Raw genomic sequence first — 15,325 nt, 5'->3', positions numbered from 1 at the left:
AAGCATGACCTGACTTGCCTCAGCAGTCTCTGTGTCCTGCCCTTCACCACTGCAGCACCATCCACTCTCAGATCAGCTGCCCAGCTCAGGGCTCCCAGTCAAAGCACGCTGTGGCCGCCATCCTGGAATGTACATGGCATTAGGGCCCCTGCACCCGGCATACAGGAATGCAATAGTATATGACTATAGCATGATGTGTGATCTCTGACTCTCCTTATAATTCTTCTGTTCTCATCTCCTTTTTTTTTCCTTTCTATTTCCATTACTTTGAGCAGCATCAAGAAAAAATTACCAATCCACCACAATGAGTAAGTCCCCCTGTGAAGCCATGAAATGCTTGCTCTACACGATGCCATTTCATGCTTCTCCATCCTAAACTCTGACCGTTTTCTCCTGTGGGAAAAAATGTCAAGTTTAGGTGTTGATAGCTCTCATGACTGACTCATCACTAGAACCTGAATTGGAAGAGCTCACCAAACCTGAGTTTACAGTTAATTTTTTTAGAAAGAGCTTTAAAAAATAAAAAGAGACTGGATGCTAACAAGCCCACATGCCAGGCTGTGTAGTGACTTCCATTTTGTTCATCTTCCTCCACGTGCCCCTCGCTCTCAGCTCCCAACGCCCTTCCCTCCCTGACTTGGCTGCTCTCTGCCAACAGGCTGGCGCACCCCGAGGGAAGCCTTCCGGACCTTGCCATGATGAAGCTGACCGCCAGCCTGGAGGTGGCGGAGGTCAAGCATCTGGCTGAGCCTGGGGAGGAGATGCCGGGGGGAATCCCTGCAGAAGCCAAGAAGGGCGAGCCTGGCAGGGACAGTGAGGATGAGGATGAGGACGAGGATGAGGAGGACGAAGAGGAGGAGGAGACGTCAGGTAAGCCGCCCGCCCAGGAGCCGCTCGGACGCTGGCTCACAGGTGAAGGAAACCAACCGCTGACTTGCTCCAAGTGAATCAAATATACACTCATTATATAAGTATATAATAAAATATATACTCAATATATACTCAAGTATATAGCTGACCCTGGCAGTGAGCTAGAAACTGGGGGAAAGAGCCATACACACCAGGCTTCCACTCATAGCTGTGCACACGCCCTGCCTTGCAGATCTGAGGAACAAGTGGCATTTGGTGATTGACCGCCTCACGGTGCTGCTCCTGCGGTTCCTGGAGGGCTTCCACCAGCTGCAGACGTTCCTGTGGTGGATCCTGGAGCTGCACATTGTCAAGATCGTGTCCTCCTACATCATCTGGGTGTCCGTGAAGGAGGCAAGTGATGCCATTCCGTCTTCAGGCCAGACCCAACCAGGCGTCTGCTCCAGCTGGAGCCTCGGGCCGCTCGGACTTAAGGTCCCCACGCTGAGTGCAGGTGGGGCAGAGATGGATGCTGACTCACGGACATGGCTGTGCTCTGTGTGCCCACCCAGCGTGGGTATGTCTGAATTCCTCACAGCTTGAGGGCACCGCTCAGGCATGTTCTCTCCCAGGAGGGGTTCTTGAAGCTCCAAGTTGGGCCGAGGACCCCCTAGGTGTTCTCCCAGAAGCTTGTTCACCTCTGTAGTTTCCCACTGCGACATTACTTAACATCACTTGGTTGTACAGCTGTCTGTGTACAAGCTGTATATCTTAACACCCACAGCCATTTCTTGTACATATGAGAAGCTCAGCCAGCGTTTGCTCAGCTCAGAGGAACTAAATCAGTCAAGTTGCCTAAAAACATCTAGGTTTTTAGATGTTGTGCCATGTGACATATTTTTGTCCCCATTTCCAATTTTGTGTTCTCAGGTGTCTCTGTTCAACTACGTGTTTCTGATTTCCTGGGCTTTCGCTCTGCCATATGCCAAGCTCCGCCGTCTGGCATCCAGCGTCTGCACCGTCTGGACATGTGTGATCATCGTCTGTAAGATGCTGTACCAGTTGCAGACCATCAAGCCTGAGAACTTCTCTGTGAACTGTTCATTGGTGAGCCTCGGAGATGGAGGGTCTCCTTGCCTGGCCTTCAGGGGAGGGAGGCAGATCTTGGTGGACCCACATCCCTCAGCCCTTGCCGTCAGGCCTTCATTGGCTCAGTGAGTCGGAGGTGTCCTGGCCCCATCTCTCCTGATGTTAATTCCCCCTGAAGTGGGTCCTCCCTCCCCATCCCTGTGTCCCTTTGCTCAAACCTGAGGGAGACTAGTCTGAACTCTCCCAACTGCAAGGCCATCTCTTACTCCTTTCTCTTTTCTTTTCAGCCAAATGAAAACCAGACGAACATCCCCCTGCATCAGCTGAACAAGTCTCTTCTCTACAGCGCACCCATTGACCCCACAGAATGGGTGGGCCTCAGAAAGTCATCTCCTCTACTTGTCTACCTGAGGGTAAGGCTTCCTCATCCTTAGTGTTGCCTCTGCCAAGTTTACGTCTGCAGCCCTTTCCCTAGAGACCACTCACCTCACCTTTGAGAGCAGCCTTGTCCTCTTACATGGGGTTTGCAGTCACCTCCAAAACAAAATCAGTACTGAATTGTGCTGGAAAGAAATCAGCTGAGTAATTTGAGATTTGGTGAATAGAGTATGACAAATATATTCACTGGAATGTTACGAAACCACTCAAAGGCAGATTGATAATATTATCAGACACTGAAAGATATCCAAAATATATTGTAATGTTGAAAAAAAAAAGCAAACTTCAAAACAGGATACATAGAATGATGTCTTGTAGACACAAAGAAAAAATATTGAGTAAATTACACCAAATGGTCAGAGTAATTATTTCTGAGAAGTAAGTGTAGCATGACAAGAAATGTTTGCTGTCTAAATTCTACAGATTTTAATCAACAGCATCTATTATGCTTAGAAGTAGCCACATATAAAGAACGTGTCTTTGAAAAATGAATTCTGATTGCAAATAGTTGTAACAAACATAAGGAAAGCAATATAGTTCATATTATTCACATGTTACTGTGATGGGTAGTTTGAACATTTTACTTCGATGGATTATGCTGGTGATGTAATTAAAGCCTTTGTACTCAACTCCTGGAATCTGAAACTGTACTCAGCATCTCCTCTCTTGGTGTAGCTTCCTGGTGTTTTCTCATATGACTGATATTGTTTGTAACATGCAAGTGATATCTACCATTAAGAGCTGTTATAAGGATAAAACCAACTCATATTTGAAAGGGGTGATTAGAATAGCGTCTGGCACATAAATGTTACCTATCTTATATTATTATTTTGTAGTGTGATTAGCATATTTTTTACTCCACTGCTCACTCTAGCCAGCTTTCAGAGGTATTGTGTTCAAAACTTGCTAAGTTGAGCCCCAGTCTGCAGCTCAGTCTGTTTCCTGGGGTCCCTGTAGGATGCTGTATAAGGATGCTCACATTTAGTTGCAAAGAAGGCTGGACAACCCTTCCGAGTAACTGGACCCAGCTGTCTGGTTCGGTGGTACTTTTTCTGGATCTGGCGTAACCATTGCCAGTCATTGGTATAGAGGTTCTAAATCCTGTTATCATGAAAATTAGCCTGATTTGCAAACTGGAGATGACTCCACCCTTGTTACCACAAAGCAGGGAAAATGAGCATTAAAGACAAGACTTTCATGGATGTGGGATCTGATCATACACTGTCCCTTTAGACACCCACAGTGAAATGAGATGGCTTTTTGAGGAGACTGTAAATGACCACATGGCATCATGTGTATTTTCCTTGTTTTCTAGAACAACCTGCTGATGCTGGCCATTCTGGCCTTCGAGGTCACCATCTACCGCCATCAGGAGTACTACCGAGGTCGGAACAGCCTCTCAACCCCCGTGTCTAAAACCATCTTCCACAACATCACAAGACTCCAGTTGGATGATGGACTTATTAACTGTGCCAAGTATTTCATCAATTACTTCTTCTACAAGTTTGGTCTGGAGGTGAGTTTCCTTGCTGACCTGTTCTCTTTTCTCTGAAAATTCCAGCAGCTGCTTTCAGCCAGGCAGCCACTAGGGCTTTGTGGCACACGTCCATGCCCTGATTTCCGTCTCCTTGGGATCCAAGGGGGTGGGGGGGAACTTCCATGGCACCTGGCCTGGTGGACAGTTTCCAGGACTCAGTACCTGTCCCCTGCTCTGCAGCCGTGGACATGGCTTCTCAGGACTCCCAGTCTTACAGATGCCTGGTTGGTTGCCTATTTAGTGCCTTCTGAGTGTGTGACCTCAGCCAGAGCACACTGTTTTGACCTGAATAGTTTGGGAGGCCTACCCTCATTACTTGGAACAGTGATTCTTATTGACAGCCACCTGGTCAGTCTTCTGTCTTCATGATGAAAACACACTGCAGAGGCAGAGCAGGTGAAGAACTCATCCAGAGTCTGGCCTCAGGAACGGGGGTCTCCACCGCCCCTGGGGGCTGCCCGCCGATGCCACTCCCCTTCCCTGTAAAGCCGACTTTCTGCCTCTTTCATCCTCACGCAGACCTGTTTCCTCATGTCAGTTAACGTGATTGGCCAGCGCATGGACTTCTACGCCATGATTCACGCCTGCTGGCTGATTGCCGTCCTGTACCGGCGCAGGAGGAAGGCCATCGCCGAGATCTGGCCCAAGTACTGCTGCTTCCTGGCTTGCATCATCACCTTCCAGTATTTCATCTGCATTGGCATCCCCCCTGCCCCCTGCCGAGGTGAGTCCCCCCACCACTGGCACCGGGAAGGGGGAGCTCAATGGCATGAGGGGCTCCCTGACCGGCTCCTCCCACCCCACACCCCGCAGACTACCCCTGGAGGTTCAAAGGTGCCAGCTTCAATGACAACATCGTCAAGTGGCTGTACTTCCCCGACTTCATCGTTCGGCCCAACCCTGTGTTCCTCGTGTGTAAGTGGGGTGCTGGGGTCCTGCCTGCTCATCTTTCCCCTGGTGGTTCACTCCTACCCCACCCCACCGCACCCCTGCACATACAGACCAGACAGGCTGGCTTCCACGCGTCAACATCACCAGCCACTAGCGTCCCTTCCGGCCCTGTTTTGTCTGCAGAGTTAATACCATGTTCGCATTTCAAACACTTTTTTCACTTTAGTAATTTTACTTTCTTCCACACACCCCCACTATCCAGCCCCACACATCTGTATGTACCCACCTTCTAGGAGAAAGGCTGCGGGGGGCGGGCCTGGTCCTGGGGAAAGCAGTTGCTTCTTGCTGCCACCGCAGACATATACCTACAAACTGGAAAGGGTAGCTGGAAGGACGAGGCCAGACCACAGATGCTTATGTTCCGCCAGATGATTTCATGCTACTGCTGTGTGCCTCGCTGCAACGGCAGATCTTTGAGGACGAGAATAAGGCCGCTGTACGGATCGTGGCGGGTGACAACGTGGAGATCTGCATGAACCTGGACGCGGCCTCATTCAGCCAGCACAACCCCGTGCCCGACTTCATCCACTGCAGGTAACACGGCTGCCCACGGGCAGCCCCTGGGAAGGTGCGACCCCCAAGCCCATGCCTCCAGCTCCCCTGCCTTTCCTGGGCACTGACCTGCTGATTACACCATGAGGCCAAGAATCCCAGGGCCAGACATCTTGGTGGTCTGGAGGCCAAACCTCCTTGTTATCCTCCCTCCTCCATGGACATACCCAGGGAAGCTCTGGGGAACAGATGTCCCTGAACCCCAGGACAGCCAGGGCCTCAAGCGCTCCCAGGGACCCTGGAGGTCCTCCCTGGGGTATGTTGCCTGGTGTTTCCATGTTGTTCCCACAGGCTTGGTTTTATGATTTCTGAACCCAAAGCAGGTCAGGCTGAGGAGTGAGTGCCGGGGCTCCTGGAGGAAGATTCACAGCTGCAGGCAGGGAAGGGAAATGGATGGAAAGCACATGCTGCACAAACACATGTGCACGAGCACACACACATTCACACTCAAACAGGCCAGCAGCCTAGTTCCACCGACTTCAAGTCACACACATTGGGAGGACTGTGGGCATTCAGATCCCACACCAGGACGAATCACTGACGTTACCTGTGTGACCATGGAATGCTGAGAAACACCCACATCTTATGCACTCTCCAGTGTGTGTGGCATCAAGGATGAGTGAGTTTAGAGAAAAATCATGGAACTCTTCAGCAGTGTTGAGTATTTTAGTCTAAGAAGAGTATAGTCCAAAAGTCCACTTCTGTGACAGTGTTCTTCTCAGTTCAGTTCAGTTGCTCAGTCACGTCCGACTCTTTGCAACCCCATGGACTGCAGCATGCCAGGCTTCCCTGTGCATCACCAACTCCATCACCCTGTCCATCACCAGCATTCTTCTAGGGACCCCTTATTCCCTAACCACACTAAAAACAGTGTAGCATGTGTTTTATCAGAGATGACTTAAGAGCTCCCACAAAATAACAACTCAGTTATCAAGTATCTGATGCACAATTGATGCTTCTGTGCTTCTCCCCAAACTTGGGAAGAAAAACAAGCAAAGCCAAGCCTCCATAGCCTAGAGACTCTGAGCAAATTAATCTAGATGGGTTGCGGCTTGTAGGCACGACATCTGTCAGCCGATACCCAGCTGGGGAAGCTCCCGGAGCTCCACCACTGGGGGATGATGGGGCCCAAGCATCTGCCTGTCTGCAGAGTGAGAAGTGGTCCCACACAAGGGACCTTGGCTCGGCCCAGGGAGGTGCAGAGAGAATGCTGACAGAGCCTGCGAGCTCCATGTCGACGTGTAAAAAAGTGAAAGTGGTAGTCGCTCAGTCATGTCTGACTTTTCAGATACTAGGCAGAGAACATTGCTGCTTGTGAGAAGTTTGGTGCCAGTTTGATGATAATAAAAGTACACGTGGCGTTTTCACAAAGTACTGCTCTCTCCATCACTAACTGGATGAGGAGTGCCCGTGGACCAGCCGGCGATCAGAGTGCCCTGTCTGGCCTGTACCTCCAGGCCAAGTCAGGAGGAGGATGTGTGAACATGTTCCCTTCCTCGACTAGAACCTCCCGACTTGGTCTGCACTTCAGTCTGTGTTGTCTCTTGGTTTTGTTGTCCAGGTCGTACTTGGACATGTCCAAGGTGGTCATCTTCAGCTACCTCTTCTGGTTCGTGCTCACCATCATCTTCATCACTGGGACGACCCGCATCAGCATCTTTTGCATGGGCTACCTGGTGGCCTGCTTCTACTTCCTGCTCTTTGGGGGCGACTTGCTGCTGAAACCCATCAAGAGCATCCTGCGCTACTGGGACTGGCTGATTGCTTACAATGTCTTCGTGATCACGATGAAAAACATACTGTCGGTAAGTGGCTTGTGCCATGTAACACATTTGCGGTCCCAGCCTCAGAGCAAACAACCCATTCGGTGGTTACTGAAAGCCCTCAGCCCCTCATGCTGCTCTCTTAAAAGCCCCGAATAGGATGCTGGCAAACTCAGAATTAGAGTGACCGTTTATTACTCCTTGTTTTGCTGTTTTAAGCAGAATCCTTTTTGCTCACATCCACCCTCTCAAGGACAAAAGGATATGTATTTGTAGAAAAAAAAAGAACTCTAAAATGTATTTTTTCAATTGAAATCTATCCCTTCTGAAGAATGATTGGATATCACTCCAGGACAGGCTGCACATGGCCCTTTGTGAGTTGAAACAGTCATGTGATGTCTTCACAAATTATATCCTGTTGGCTGAAACCGACTCTCTTACCAGGAAAACTCCGTGCAAGTATAAACATTGATAGAATAGGCAAGATTTTCCATGACACCGTGTGGGGTACAGATGGGAGGAACAGGCCCCCAAAGGTGCAGGTGTTTTATGGTGCCGTGATGCACGGGTGGACACGGGAACTTCATGGCTGCTCTAAGCACTGGCTGCTGCTGCTGCTGCTGCTATGTCACTTCAGTCGTGTCTGACTCTGTGTGACCCCATGGACTGCAGCCTACCAGGATCCTCCGTCCATGGGATTTTCTAGGCAAGAGTACTGGAGTGGCTTGCCATTGCCTTCTCCTAAGCACTGGCATCTTGACTTAAAAACAGCTAAGATAGTTCAGGGTTGAGACCAACACCTCCTGTCCACAGAACAAGGCCGGTTTTCTGTTCAATTTCCACCTTGCAGGCCACAGTGCGGCCCCTCCCTGGTAGATAAACTGCCCATGCATCATCCCAGAGTCATGTGAAATCTTTTAGCCCAGAAAGATACCTTTTAAGCTATTTATTGTGTCAAGAAATTAAGCAGTGACCTTTCAGGAACTGAAGGAGTTAATCCACCTCTAGCTCTGATTTAAACTCAACCCCAGGGCCTGCCCCTCATGGCTGTAACTGACAGAGTGTTAGAAGAACAGTGATGGAATGGGGTGGGAGGTGAGAAGGAGTTTCAAGAAGGAGTTCAGTTCAGTTCAGTTCAGTCGCTCAGTCGTGTCCGACTCTTTGCGACCCCGTGAATCACAGCACGCCAGGCCTCCCTGTCCATCACCAACTCCCAGAGTTCACTCAAACTCACGTCCATCAAGTCGGTGATGCCATCCAGCCATCTCATTCTCTGTCATCCCCATCTCCTCCTGCCCCCAATCCCTCCCAGCATCAGAGTCTTTTCCAGTGAGTCAACTCTTCGCGTGAGGTGGCCAAAGTATTAGAGCTTCAACTTCAGCATCAGTCCTTCCAATGAACACACAGGACTGATCTCCTTTAGAAAACATACATATACCTATGGCTGATTCATGCTAATGTGTGGCGGAGACCAACACAATATTGTAAAACAATTATCCTCCAATTAAAAAATTAATTAAAATAAAAAGAACAGTGATGTAGGCAGAACGGCTGCCTACTTCCCCCCTTCCTAGCACTTAAAGATGAACTCGCCAGGCAATTCTACTGGAAAGCATTTGACTTTGGGTGGGGGAAGGCACATGCATTGCTGTGTTTAGAGGTCTGGCGAAGCCAAGTCTATGTAACCATGAGTGTCTATTGGAAGAATTTATTTTTTCTCCAGTCCATGAGAATGGTAAGTTTCTAATTGGTAGTAAAAGTGATTTTTGTTCCTCAGTTGGACTCCAGCAGTGCGTGTTTGCCTGTGGGGTGGTGTTGAGAGTTGTCGGGCAGGGGGTGAGGCAGGACAGGAGGTCACTCTTTCTCCTGAAGTCAGTCCAATGGGCCGAGACTGGTACCTGGGAGCTGATCCCTCCCGACAGTTGTTCCTGGAGAGTGTATGACTGTGGAATCCACTCATTCATTCTTCTGTAAACCCGGGTTTCAGACCTGGTCTTCACTTTGCTATTGTTTTGCTGTTTAGTTGCCCAGTCGTATCCATCTCTTTGAGACCCCGTGGACAGCAGCACATCAGGCTTCTCTGTCCTTCACCATCTCCCAGAGTTTGCTCAAACTCATGTCCATTGAGTCAGTGATGTCATCCAACCATCTCATCATCTGTTGTCCCCTTCTCCTCCTGCCTTCAATCTTTCCCAGAATCAGGGTCTTTTCCAGTGAATCGGCTATTCACATCAGGTGGCCAAAGTATTGGAGCTTCAGCTTCAGCATCTGTACTTTCAATGAATATTCACAGTTGATTTCCTTTAGGATTGACTGGTTTGATTTCCTTGCTGTCCAAGAGAATCTCAAGAGTCTTCTCCAGCACCACAGTTCAAAAGCATCAATTCTTCTGTGCTCAGCCTTCTTTATGGTCCAGCTCTTACATCTGTACATGACTACTGGAAAAACCATAACTTTAATTATATAGACCTTTGTCAGCAAAGTGATGTCTCTGTTTTTTAATATGCTGTCTAGGTTTGTCTCTGCCCAAATCCAAGTCCTGGATTAGTGCTCACCCATTGGCTATCGCAGAGTCAGACTTGTTCCTATGATGCTCTAAGTATTCTGTTTGAAAAGAGAGGCACTTCCCAGTGCAGAGAGCACCATGCTGAGGCTTCTCCTCCTTGCTCCTCGGGTTTAACTCCCAGAAGTGAAGCATCAAACGCTTTATTGGGTGGGACTGGATTTTAGGAGCCATCAGAGCACTGAGCTGCAGGGAATTTCTGCACATGTTGGAATTGCAAGACATCAACCTTGTTTTCTGGATGCAGAGTTTCAAAATACTCGTTTCCCATTTCTTTTTCAGATAGGAGCATGTGGCTATATTGAAAAATTGGTTCAAAATAGTTGCTGGTTGATCCAAGCATTCAGCCTGGCTTGTACAGTCAAGGGCTACAAAATGCGTGAGTATGAAAAGCAGATTTGGGAATGGAGGGACAGAGAAGGGAGGGCAGAGGTAGAGTTCTAATTTAAATATTAGAACTTCCTTAGAACTTCAGAGGCCAAAGCCTCTGAAGGAAGGAAATGAAGGGATACCCAACTCAGTGTCTTCAAGGAGCTATGGGCTGGTGCTGCCAGGCTATCTGTGGTCAGAACACCCCACCCTCAAGATAATCTTTGATCTTCAACAAATGTCCTGTCCCCCTCCCCAAGCAGGTCTTTAGCAACTCCCTGAACTTCCTGTGTTTATGATGGGAAGGGTCACATATGCCCACGCACACCTGTGGCTGCTGTAGTGAGCATCTTGGTCCTCAGAGGAGCTCTACCTGCAGACCCCCTACCCCAAAGCTCAGAGAAACCCCACCGGGTGGAGAGCTGGGAGGAGTAACAGGGTGTCTGCAGTTAGATTCCCTCCCTGCTAGAGGCGGGACTCCTGTTCCCACCCTATGCCTCTTGCGTCAGAACCCTGGACAGCACCACTGTCCTCTGTTCTCCTTGGGTCCTGGAGAACCTGGCGCTCCCCAACCCCCACCCCCACCCCCGCCCCGCCCTGCCTTCTGGTAGGAGGATGAAGAAGGAGGTGCTAAAGCTTGTTCTGATTTGGGGTCAGACATGCTGTTGGCACCTCTTCTTCCAGTAGACTGTGGCTGCTCTGCTGGCTGCCCTGGAAGGGCCCGTTCCCAGAACACGTCTTGTTTGTGCCGATATTCCCTCTGGCATTGGGACATACAGATGCAATTTCTCCCTGACCTTTCCTCCTGAGCCCTAGAGTATCCAGAGCTCACTTGTGGTCAGCCTTATGAACTGGTGCTATTACCAGACTTGAAGTTTGTGCCCTTAACTGCTAATAAATCCACGCACAGGGACTCAGTGCCTCGGAAGTTTGCTCGTATGTCTGTGTGATCGTATCACAGAGCTTATAAAATAACAATGAAAATGGGTATTCATTTTAATTTTTTCTTTTTCTTTTCCCCTCCCCCAGCTGATGATGACTCCTCATGTAAACTGCCCAGTGGGGAGGCAGGAATCATTTGGGACAGCATATGCTTTGCCTTCCTGCTGCTGCAGAGAAGAGTGTTCATGAGTTACTATTTCCTGCACGTGGTGGCAGATATAAAAGCCTCGCAGATCCTGGCATCCAGGTGGGTCAGGCTGTGGAATCAAGGGATTTCTGCTAAGAAACCTGCCGGGAAGTGACATTGCACCCGGCCTGCTGTCTGAGCTTGTTTGTAGAACCCACAAGAAATTAAGACACATTCCTTCCAGGAGAAGTGATCCAAGGCTTTAAGATCTAGAACAGAAGAGTAAATAAGAAGACTCTGGAGGGAGTTACACTTTACCAGGACTGGGATACCCTCAAAGTTCAAAGACAGACTGGACATTGAGCCACTCAGTCCAGACCTCAGTCCTGGAGTAGCTCCTTAGGGCCTTCTGAGTCAGAACAGAAGCAGAGACCATGTTGGTCCAGAGTCTAGTGCATCTTCCCCAATCTCTGCCACCTCCATTTTAAGGAGAAACTCCTGAAGATAGAGGAAAAACATACTCACCTGTTACCTTTCAGAGTGTAGCTGGAGGAGCCCCTTTCCCCAGGGGAGGCTGGAGGCTGTGTGAGTCTGTCCACGGGGATGGGGCTTCTAGATGGGACTTGGGACCCCCAGCCCCGAGACTCCAGGCAGCAGCGCCCCCCTCCCACTGCAAATGTTTTCTCTCCCTTGGTAACCATTGTCCGGGAAAGTAGCCAATACTGATAAAAATGCTCATTCATACTGTTTCTGGCTTTCCTTTAGAGGGGCTGAGCTTTTCCAGGCCACCATTGTGAAGGCTGTGAAGGCCAGAATCGAGGAGGAGAAAAAGTCCATGGACCAGCTGAAGAGGCAGTAAGGATGCTTCCTTTTCATTTGGGGTTCACCTGATCCTGTCCCACCAGCTCTTGGCTCCCAGGGAGCCCCAAGCCCTGAGGAAGCCATTTGTGGTGACCTTCACACCTGCCCAGGTGTTTGCTCCATGTCCACTGACATGGAAATTGTCCGAAGGATGATGCAGGGGAGTGGGAGCAAGGGGAGGAGCTGCCATGGGCAAGACCAGTGTCAGGTCCTAGTTTAGATGCTTCTTCTGGAGCCCCCAGCAGGTTTCTGAACTCTCTTAATTCCAGTTTCCTGTTTTAGATTAGGACTCAGTTCTGCCTGATCCTGGTAAATATTAAACAAGCTAGTGAATAAGACAGGTCGTTCCCAGCGACTCTAACTTGGAGAGAAGTCCATCGTGTCTGTGGGTGAAGCGAATGAACATGGGTTGTTGCTTCAGAAGGATCTTTAGAGATAATACAGTCCAGTCTGGGGAAAAGCTGCTGACGCACATAGTAGATGACTTAAAACCCACAACTAACCAGAGGTGGCACTAAAAATACACCCACATTTCCATGTCCAGCTCATGACCTCCTGTCCCACCACGCCATCCTGGAGAACTCAAGTAATGGACTAACTCCACCCAGGAGATCTGAGAAGTCTTTTTTTTTTTTTAATTAGCCCACTGAAAATAATTATTTTCTTGGAGTGAAATCTCTAGCAATAAGTGGAACTTCTGTGGAAGGCTAGTGCCTCACATGTTTGGGGCTAGGTTTAAGAGCTGATGGCCATAGAATTCAAAACCTAGCCACTTTCTCCAGGAAAATGGAGAGACTCTGTCAGCCCACCAGGAAAGTTCCCTGAGTTTCTAAGACTAGTTCATTCCATCCTGACCTCATCTCCCAGCTTCTTTCCCTGTGCAAAAAATATTTGTCAGTATGAATCACACTATCCCAATGGCATGGTTATTTTCATAATCAAATATATGAGTTATATAAAATATATATACTGAAAGTACAATATGGTATAGCTACTGCTGTTGTTGTTTCTAAATCAGCTCTAGAGAAATAGCAAATTTGTACCTACATGTAGTATGTGTTCCTAATTTCCCGTAAGTGAGACCTCTTAGTATAATTTATACCACTTGATTTTTCCATTTCCTTAAATGAGAAGTCAGAATTAAAAAAAAGAATGAAGGCAATGATCATTGCTAAAGACAAACAAAGAAAGAAAATATTATTTAAGCTGACCAAAGCAGAAATGTCACTTAAATTAGTTTTAAAACTTGAGCCATACATTTAGAATTTTAAGAAACCAAGAAATGAAATGTTTTACGACTTCCTTGGTGGTCCAGCAGACTTCCACTGCAAGGGCAGGGCAGAGTTTTGATTCCTGCTCTGGGAATTAAGATCCCACGTGCTGTACAGCATGGCCAAAAAAATTTTTTTTTATTAAAAAAATAAAATAAATGATATCATTCAAGCAGGCATATGGGGGAGATGAAGCTCAACACTGCAGTTTCTGAATAGACTTCCTGAATAAACAGACAAAGAGCTACAACACATTTTCCCAGATCCAGTAAGAGATTAGCGGTGACACATAGAAGAGTCATGGGGTCTGATAGAACACTCGAGAATGTTTGAGTAGCAACCTGCTATTTACAGAACAGTTCTTAATTTATACGTCTTTTCACTTGATCTTCACAACTATATGAGGTAGGCAGTATTTGTTTTTTTAAAGAAGAATGCAAAACCTGGGAGAATAAAAGAAACAAGGAGACACTTGTTGTTAACAAGCAACCATCCACAAGTCCCAACTGTTGCCACTCCATCCATGATTTTGGCTGTGTGCATAAAACTGTGAAGGTAACTGGGTGTAGGCTGTGTGCGTCAGTGTGTAGGTAACTGTGGGTGTGTTCTTGGCATTGCTGCTGCTATTTTGTTGTTCAGGATGGACCGCATCAAGGCCAGGCAACAGAAATACAAAAAGGGTAAGGAGAGGATGCTGAGCTTGACCCAGGAGTCGGGGGAAGGCCAAGATCTCCAAAAACTTTCTGAAGAGGATGACGAGAGTATGTTGAAATGTTTCCTTCTTCACTCAGTACCTTGATGTTGAGTAAAAACAGGATACAGGATAGGGCTGTGAAATAACGTTACTGTTCATTCTAGTTTTGTGTTCCAATTGTGAGTGGAATGTGTTTGTTTCAGAAAGTACATATTTAATAAATCCATGACTTTATGAATAGCACCATATTTAGCAAGATGACTTTAATATAAAATAGCTTCCATTTCACGGACATGTGCTTCTGAAAAAAATAGGATGAGTTGGCGTCATTTGTTCCTTTCAGGAAGATATTTAGATGTGTGGTCTACTGTTGTCTTTGATTTCTATAAATTTTATACAAAAATTAAATACATAGGCCCCTGAATAACAGTAGTTAAAATAGTCAATTATGGTCTGTTCCAATGAAACTTGAGATGAAATACATATTTATTATATCTAATTATAGATTTGTTATATCCAGTTAAGTTTAAAAGTTCTTAAAAATGCTTGCATGCTTTTCTATTTGAAAGAAATGGAGAAATAATACATGGTATTCTTCTAGTGCATAGTATCTATTTAGCAACAGTAAATAGATATTTTCCAACCATGCATTAAAATGATCACAAGAGATATTTCTGGTTATTGGAATGTACGAATTTTAGTAAATTATTTGCCACTAAGTTTTTTTATAATATCTGGGTGGTGCTTCTTTTTGTTAATTCTATGGAAAATTCAATGTGGGATGCATTTTTGACAGATAATCTTTTTCTTATACTTTTTATATGCCCTCAGTCACTAAAAATAAAGTGAAAATGTGGCATTCTGTTTATAAAATACTGACTATTCACCTTGTGGAATTGACTGCTGAACCACGTAAACGTTCAGAGTCAGTAGAATTTCTTTTCCTGACCTTGGGTGTACTTTTGCAATATGTCTGGATTTTGACAATTGAGTTGTTAAAGCGTGGTTTTCAAAGTTTGTTTTCTCATTTCCTGAGAATTAATATTTGGACATATTTTATTTTAGGAGAAGCAGACAAACAGAAAACCAAGGGCAAAAAAAAGCAGTGGTGGCGGCCTTGGGTTGATCATGCTTCCAGTAGGTTTTTCTCGATCCTCTTACGATTTCATCGATTCTAACCCTTATATCCTTGACCAGAATTCAGGCGTCCCCGTGACCTGTGTGTTCCATGCATGGTTTGGTGCTTGTGACTTGATAGGAGGGGCAGAGGGGAGAAACACTGTGATCTCTGTGGGTCTCTGAGCCTGACAGATGGAATC

The 15,325-nt window shown here is 47.1% G+C and overlaps 1 protein-coding gene across 1 annotated transcript in view; it reads left to right on the top strand.

Annotated features, from left to right (window-relative positions):
• The window catches only part of PIEZO2 (piezo type mechanosensitive ion channel component 2), a 249,057-nt gene that overhangs the window by 190,943 nt on the left and 42,789 nt on the right, over positions 1–15,325 (top strand). The window contains exons 18-31 of the mRNA XM_055417223.2: positions 659–870; positions 1,103–1,263; positions 1,780–1,956; positions 2,226–2,351; positions 3,692–3,892; positions 4,433–4,637; positions 4,727–4,828; positions 5,233–5,398; positions 6,978–7,221; positions 10,025–10,121; positions 11,141–11,300; positions 11,946–12,035; positions 13,952–14,073; positions 15,072–15,143. Of these exons, the coding sequence (XP_055273198.2) occupies positions 659–870; positions 1,103–1,263; positions 1,780–1,956; positions 2,226–2,351; positions 3,692–3,892; positions 4,433–4,637; positions 4,727–4,828; positions 5,233–5,398; positions 6,978–7,221; positions 10,025–10,121; positions 11,141–11,300; positions 11,946–12,035; positions 13,952–14,073; positions 15,072–15,143 (2,135 nt within the window). The remainder of the gene's footprint in view (positions 1–658; positions 871–1,102; positions 1,264–1,779; positions 1,957–2,225; positions 2,352–3,691; positions 3,893–4,432; positions 4,638–4,726; positions 4,829–5,232; positions 5,399–6,977; positions 7,222–10,024; positions 10,122–11,140; positions 11,301–11,945; positions 12,036–13,951; positions 14,074–15,071; positions 15,144–15,325) is intronic.

Source organism: Moschus berezovskii, chromosome 28 (genome assembly GCF_049115385.1).
Source record: "Moschus berezovskii isolate FMDL1 chromosome 28, NW_MosBer_1.0, whole genome shotgun sequence".
Classification (NCBI taxonomy): domain Eukaryota; kingdom Metazoa; phylum Chordata; class Mammalia; order Artiodactyla; family Moschidae; genus Moschus; species Moschus berezovskii.
This window is presented reverse-complemented; position numbering and strand designations above follow the sequence as displayed.